At 45.2% G+C, this 7,508-nt stretch overlaps 1 protein-coding gene across 1 annotated transcript; it reads left to right on the plus strand.

Annotated features, from left to right (window-relative positions):
* The first annotated feature begins 873 nt into the window (after window positions 1-873).
* LOC106587206 (synaptotagmin-4) lies at window positions 874-6,996 on the plus strand. Its single transcript, XM_045708947.1, has 5 exons — window positions 874-1,224; window positions 2,916-3,940; window positions 5,417-5,591; window positions 5,883-6,049; window positions 6,306-6,996. Exons 1-5 carry the CDS (start codon window positions 1,203-1,205, stop codon window positions 6,453-6,455), a joined length of 1,539 nt encoding a protein of 512 aa, XP_045564903.1. The 5' UTR covers window positions 874-1,202; the 3' UTR covers window positions 6,456-6,996.
* Window positions 6,997-7,508: the final 512 nt, after the last annotated feature.

Raw genomic sequence — 7,508 nt, forward strand, 5'->3', positions numbered from 1 at the left:
ACAATAGTTGGAAAAATTACGTGTGTCATGCACAAAGTAGATGTCCTAACTGACTTGCCAAAACTATAGTTTGTTAATAAGACATTTTTGGAGTGGTTGAAAAACGAGTTTTAATGACTCCAACCTATGTGTATGTATTCTGCCGACTTCAACTGTACGTGATAAGTAATTGGATTTGCTGTGTCTTATATGGAGAAATAAAGAGATCTGAGAGGGACTGACAGCACACGCAAGCATGCACACACAAACAGACAGTTACAATGATTACTCATCCACATCTCAAGAGGCAGGGAAGCGTTTTCACAAAGAGGAGTAGGATGCATTTTCTGCCAAAAGCGAAGAGCCTGCATACTCTATATAGATATTGCTCACTGTCTTTCCCTATACAAGGGGAGATACATTAGAAAGGGGATCATACTGCATGTGTGTGTGTGTGTGTGTGTGTGTGTGTGAGAGTGAGTGAGTGAGTGAGTGAGTGAGTGAGTGAGTGAGTGAGTGAGTGAGTGAGTGAGTGAGTGAGTGAGTGAGTGAGTGAGTGAGTGAGTGAGTGAGTGAGAGTGTGTGTGTGTGCGTCCATGTCGAATGTGAGAGGGAAATGGGGAGTGGGTTGACACAGGACAGAGAGAGGGAGAGGTAGTTGCAGATAATGGGAGGTGCCAATTTCTAAGTAATGGGTACCATGTGGGCAAAATGCCTGTACCATTTAATCAACGATAAGTGAGATCTAAGGAAAGACAGCTTTCTTGGCGCAGCCTTTGGTCTTTCACTGTGAGTCATACACAGAGTGTGTGTATGTTTGTTTGTGTGTGTATTCTCTTATTAGGCTACACTATTTAATGATTATTGAATTGATGTCTTAAAATGTTAGATGTTGCATAATTAATAACTTTATCTGACTTCGTTTGTATCAAGCACATTGTTTATTAGGTCATATTGTCGATAAGAAATGCAACGCTAATTAGCAGCAATGTTTTACTTTTTAGTTCAGCATATCCTCCCACGGACTCCCACGTATAGAGTAGGAATAAAAGTTTAGTCACCGACCCCTCTGATTGGCTTAAAGGGCCGGTCTGTCACGTCAATGCGGAGACCCACTGTGCTAAGGAAATTCCCAGTGCGTGTGCAGGATAAAGCGGGAATGGATCTCACTCTCAAACCGCGTTCACATTGATACGGTGGAATATAAAAATAAAATCTGAAAAATGACGCAATATGCTCTTGGAGGTAAGAAACGTTATCATAATTTTGGTCAGTTCTGTTGCACTTTGATATTCAAGTTAAGTTGATATGAGCTATGTCCTATTGTGAATTTGCTTGTCTTCATCTCAAGGTTGAAAAAATGAGAAGCTTAATACTTTATGAAAACCAGATCTTTATTTATTATTTTAAATTAAACTTCTGTTAAGGTGGTGCATAGTTTGCATACTAATAGTAACACATTTTTACGTGGCAATGTAAATATTATTTGACGAAGACATCGAGGACCAACAGGTTACAAACAGCAGGAAATACCAACAGCATGAAGATAACGTCTAATACAGTAACGATGTGGTACACCTTTTAATGGATTTAATTTAAGAATTAACAAAACCATTTTAAATCATGGTTTAACAAAACCATTTCAAATCAGTTCGATTGTGTAAGCTAAAAATGACTATTGGAAATTATCTAGTGTAGTTTATATACATCTGGTTATAAATGCATACATGTTGCTATATAAAATAATGTATTAAATAGTATTGATTTTATTTGGGATTTTTCTGTCTCTTTTTGCTATGTAGTGGTTTAGCAGCCCATGTAATGCAAAGAGACACAGGAAATCTGTTGGTCTCTGTTTTAGAATTCATAGAGACCAACAGATTTCCTTGTAGTCATATTAGCATAGGAATTAGCTGGATCAGATCTTTATAAGAGTCATTGCCTTCACTTCAGAGATGTATGTCTACTGGCTAAACAACATCCTCCCTGACCCTGTAATGTCTAATAACACCAGCTTGAAGCATACTGTATTTAATTTGTGGTAACAGAGCCTGCATAACAATTGTTATATTTGGCTAGTAGCTATCTTATCACTGACTGGGTTTCAGCAATGACTAAAATGGACCTAGGCAATAAATTACACCAAGCAATAGTCTTTTTCCTGATAAGGATCATCGCTCACTGTCCACAGTAGAGAGCCTTCACCTTTTCCATCCACCGTCTGGCCATGATAATGTCTCTGAATGTCTCTGAATGGCCAGATGCTCTGGTGAGTCATGATCAGGGTGATCTCTGGTTCACATTCTCCTTGAAAATGACAATTTTTTTCTGAGCTTCTCATTCTCAATCAAACAGATTGGGCCTGATGGATGAGTCATAGTCAGAGACTGTCTGTCACAAAGTGTTTACGTTACAGGACAAGTTACTTTTCGGTGTCTGAAATGGCACCCTATTCTCTTTATAGTGCATTGATTTTGACTAGGGCCCTGGTCAAAAGTAGTGCACTAAAGAGGTAATAGGCTACCATCCCTTGGTGTCCCAATTACATTGCTTATAAATCTGTAGTCAAGTGAGATGAGATGAGAGCTGATATCGCCTCCTACACATGTACTAAGCCTCGTTGAAAGCAGGAAATGTGACTCCACCGAATTCAGATCAGTCTGCTGCTCTGGTTTAAATCAAAGCCCATAATTCCCATTTCCAAAAGAGAACAATTAGTTAGAATTAGGACCCAAAGCCATTTCCTGTTTAATCTCATAATGGATGATGGGTGTAGAAACGTAATAAGTTAAGGCTGTATTGGCAAATAAATAAGTGAAATAGAATTATGTTCAGTGATTCATAATTAATAGGAGCAAATTGATGGGGGCCTCTCTCTCGCTCTCTGCATTCTTTAGTCACTAATGTAACTGAAACGTAACCCCTCCTGTGTCCAGTCCACCTGCAGATTCTGCTGGCAGTGGGTCTGGGAGTGTTCTGCTTCTGCCTGGTGCTGGGCTGTCTACTGTGTTGGCGGAGAGGGAAGTATCATCCACCAGAGGACAAAGAGGCTGCACTGTCCCCTTCCTCAGCCACATGTGAACGGGTCACCGTGACCCTGACGCCCTCCTCTGGCACCTTACCCATCAAGCAGCAGTATGAGGAGCTAGACGGGGATGTCCTGGACCTCCCCTCCCACAATAGCAGCTCCTCCCCCTCTGAGAATGACCTCACCACCCTGCCCTTTGAACCTCGCCCCCGGTCGTCCTCCTCCGAGCTGAGGTCCTCCCCCAGGTCCTGCTTCCCCATGCGTCGCCTCAGCACCCCGGTTGTGTCCTCCTCCTCCCACTACAAGCCTTCAGGCCATGGCCGTGCCTCCCTGCCCTCCATCCCCAAACTGAGCCTAGTCTCCAAGACCCGTCGGGCGCTGGAACGCCGCTGCTCCGTGAACGGTGACAACTTCCTGTACAGCGAACAGAGCCGCCTGACCAGCCCTGGCAGTGCCATGCACCCTCCTGGCCCTCAGGGGGAGCTGTCCCAGCCACAGTATGGCTCCAGCTCCAGCGCCCTATCCATCCCCACCAAGCCTGCTCCTCTCCTACACTTCTCCCTGCTCTTCTCCCTGGCACGGGGCACTCTGACCACCAACATCATGGGCCTGTCCGGGGCGGCACGGCGGCGCAGTGGGGTGTTTGTACGAGCCAGCCTGCCCCCGCTCTGCCCCTCACCCCAGCAGGGGGCATCTCGGCGGCCCAGCCTCAGCCCAGAGATACAGTGCCAGAGCCTTGTGCTACAGGTGGGCTCTGTGGAAGAGCTCCGCGCCTGCACCCTCCGGCTGGCTGTGTTCAGCAGGGACTTCTCAGGCCTGAGAGAGACAGCGCTGGGGGAGCTGGAGATGCCTTGTGGGGAGATGGACTGGGAGCCCGACACAACTGTCACCTACACCAGGGAGCTCACCCCCACCAGGAGTAGGCTGAAAAAGGTAACACGTTATGCCTGTCATTTTACAAGCCTAGGGCACTATCATAGAAATAGAACAACATAGATAGATATGTAGTCATTCTAGTTCTATGGGCACTATACCCTCACAATCACTATCAAAACATTTCCCCACCATCTTAGACTTCTTTTTTCAGTAAACTTTACGCATAGCAAAACTACACACGCTGGGGCTATGAATAGCCCATATCATGTTTTATCTATGAGGGAATGTGTCAGGCTAATCTAATCAGAATAAGGTCTGGGCCAGCGGCCGTTAGCAGTTTTTCCACTGTTGTTGGACATGGTGACATTGTAGTTTGTGACTGGAGAGCAAACGTGGAGTGCAGTGAGCAGTGTGCCGTGTCCTCTGTGGCGGCTGTGCCGGAAGGCATTACTGACAGCCTGAGCTGGCGAGGGTGTGGGTGTGGGTGAGAGGGTTCAGAGTTAGGCCTCAGGTGCTGGGCTGAGCGGGCATGGTGATGTATGAATGGACATTATGTAGACACCATGTCTTATCAGTGGATCTCTCCGTGGATCTCTCCGTGAGGCTGGGTGGCAGCTACAAGGCTCAGAGAGATGTCATGCATACTGCACATGTGAATGTGGGAAACTTCACGTGTATGAAGCTCAATAAGTTATCACCCAATGAGAAAATGAATAGAAGCAGAGAGATGGTAGCTGATAGGTGGTGTGATGATGTTGTTGTGATCTCTAATGGTACTGTGGTGGTGCAATGAGATCAGATCTAAGTCACCATATTACTGTAATCCGTTAGCATTATAACACTATTGTTGACATCATTTGGGAGGCCAGGGACTGACGTGGCAGGGTTTGGAGCTGTTGCAGAGTACCAAGGGACCAAGGTAATGTACCCTCACAAACTTTAGTTTGTGACGTCCGGAATCAATGGGTTCGTCAGCCCACTTACAGGTTACTCAGCATTTGACTCTGCAATGTCATGCTTTAGTCTGAGGGGACATCGGTGGCCCTTGTCCTGGCTGAGTCACAGAGATACAGACAGAGGCAGTCAATACAATGATTGGAATTGGATGAATATGCTAGTGTGTGGTTGTGGAATTTTTGTTGTTGTTGAAAATACTGTGTTGAGTTGAGTGACACAGATTTGGGTCTCTTGGGCATAACATAATGACTACTGACTGAGAGACAGAGCAAGTGAAGTGAATCTCCCTTGTTGGGTGATCTCCCATTAGACTCCACTGGTCTCACAAAAACAGGCAGGCTCACAGCTGCATGCTCACTAGGTCTGGGCCCAGGGTGCTGTCGGCTGTAAATAATCAACTAATGAGATTCATTATGGATGATAATTTAGCGGCAACAACATGTCGTTCTTTTTACCCTGTGTTTCCTACTTCAGTTACCTCAGGACACAAAGAAAGCACGTGCTTAATAAAACAACACAACAACAACACAATGTGTTCGTCTCTTCTTGTTATTAACTCAGCCTCTCCCCTCCCAGAGTATGAGTTCCCAGGAGACGTTGGGTCGTAGGAAGAGTTCGCTCTGTGCTGCTCCACAGGCCCTGGGTCAGCTCTTCATTCTGCTGCAGTACCAGACACTGGCCCACCGCATCAAGGTGATGGTGCGCAAGGCTGAGAACCTGGCCAAACTCTCCCGGATGCCAGGAGCAGCAGGTATGATATGTCCATTATCTTTCATCCCAAGCAACATACAGAACTGTCGACATTGACAGTGATACACATGCAGGAATCAATACACAACTCTGGTGTTGCCAGCACTATGCTTTAAGCCACTGAGCCATTATGTAGAACCACCCCAGTCAAGGCCTCGACCTCACAATCCCATATCCAGTCTCAGCTTTAGTCACAGTCATATTACCAGGCCCCTGCCAACCTGATTGAGCTCCTTATGAGATTACAGATACCGATGGGCCTTTTTTCTCTCTCTCTCTCATGTCCCTACAGATCACTACGTAGTCATCAACCTCCGTCAGGATGGGAAGGTGATCAGTACGAAGGAGACCAAAGGGGCGGGAGGACACAACGCTGTGTGGAACGCTCCCTTTCTCTTTGACCTGCCTGTTGGTGACATCACTCAGCTGCCTCTTGCTCTGGAGTTCATCATCATGCAGGTAGGAATGAATCAGTGGTGAAGAATTAGGAGAGTGCAACCATGGATAATGTAATAACAGATAATGTAATAACTTGTTTGTCCACAATTTTTATTACATCCTCAATTATGTTACAAGTCCTCCATCAAATGTATCTTCTGTGCATTTGCGTCTTACAACTATCTGAATATTATTTTTCTACAAAAGAAATGTCTCAGACTTCACTTTACTGTATATGGTCAGAGAGCAACCAATGAAACGACTCTCTCTCCAACAGGGGCGGCTCTACACGAAGAGCAGCATGCTGGGCCGTGTGTTGATTGGCTGCGAGGCCCCAGAGGCAGGACAGGAACACTGGAGGGACATGTGCAGCCAGGGACAGGTGGAGACAGCGCACTGGCACCCCATCACACCAGAAGTCGTTTAAGACTTTATAGCTGACCTTATGGAGGTGTCAGGAGGGTCACAACGTTGCTGGAGAGAAGACAGGGGATAGAGGGCTTGCCAGACTAATGGGACACGCACAAAGGATGGACAGCAAATGGACTATCGGTGGTGGTACCTGTAAACATATTGTGATGTCATTGCATTTAGACGTATAGTATCTGATACTTACTGTTCCACACTGCCCTAACAGTGAGATACAGACCACAGGATGGACTGCCACTACTGCTCTATGATACCAGTTGCATGGATTTGTGTTATATGTTGGTGCTGTTTGTATCATAGAGAAAAATCGGTCAGTCCCACAGATCTTTAAAGCTGGAATCCTTAATTGAAACTACAGCAAAGCGGCTGCCCCACCTGTGTTTTGGTAAAAAAAGCTGGGGGATGAGCTTGGAGAAAGATAATCACTCTCAAATTCATAGTCAGGACTGAACATCCATGATATCAAAATGATAGTTTTAACCTTGTTTTGAGGCTATACAGTGTTTGTTTACATTTACCGTAATTTCCGGACTATTAAGCGCACCTGAATTATAAGCCGCACCCACTGAATTAAAATTTTTTTATTTTGAACATAAATAAGCCGCACATGTCTATAAGCTGCAGGTGCCTACCGGTACATCGAAACAAATGAACTTTACACAGGCTTTAACGAAACACGGCTTGTAACAAAAAAAATAGGCTTTAACGAAACACGGCTTGTAACAAAAATAAATAGGCTTTAACGAAACACGGCTTGTAACAAAAATAAATAGGCTTTATCGAAACACGGCTTGTAACAAAAATAAATAGGCTTTATCGAAACACGGCTTGTAACAAAAAATCTAAAATTAGCAGTAAACAGTAGCCTACCAAGAAAGTCATTGGTCACTATCTTCCTCCTCCGGTGCACTGAAACCACTGAAGTCATCTCCTTCAGTGTCGGAGTTGAATAGCCTCAGAATTGCTTCATCCGATATTGGATCGTTTTCATTGTCGCTCTCGTCACTTTCATCCGGAGGCAAATCCCCCGCTGAGCCCTCTTCAACACGCA

The sequence above is a fragment of the Salmo salar genome, chromosome ssa26, assembly GCF_905237065.1.
Source record: "Salmo salar chromosome ssa26, Ssal_v3.1, whole genome shotgun sequence".
In the NCBI taxonomy this organism is placed as follows: Eukaryota; Metazoa; Chordata; class Actinopteri; order Salmoniformes; family Salmonidae; genus Salmo; species Salmo salar.

Excerpts from the sequence above, each read along its gene's own strand:
- LOC106587206 (XM_045708947.1), top strand. The coding sequence starts at position 1,203 with ATGACGCAATATGCTCTTGGAG. Across the intron at positions 3,941-5,416 it reads CCAGGAGTAGGCTGAAAAAG|AGTATGAGTTCCCAGGAGAC; the intron begins GTAACACGTTAT and ends CTCCCCTCCCAG. Across the intron at positions 6,050-6,305 it reads TGGAGTTCATCATCATGCAG|GGGCGGCTCTACACGAAGAG; the intron begins GTAGGAATGAAT and ends TCTCTCCAACAG.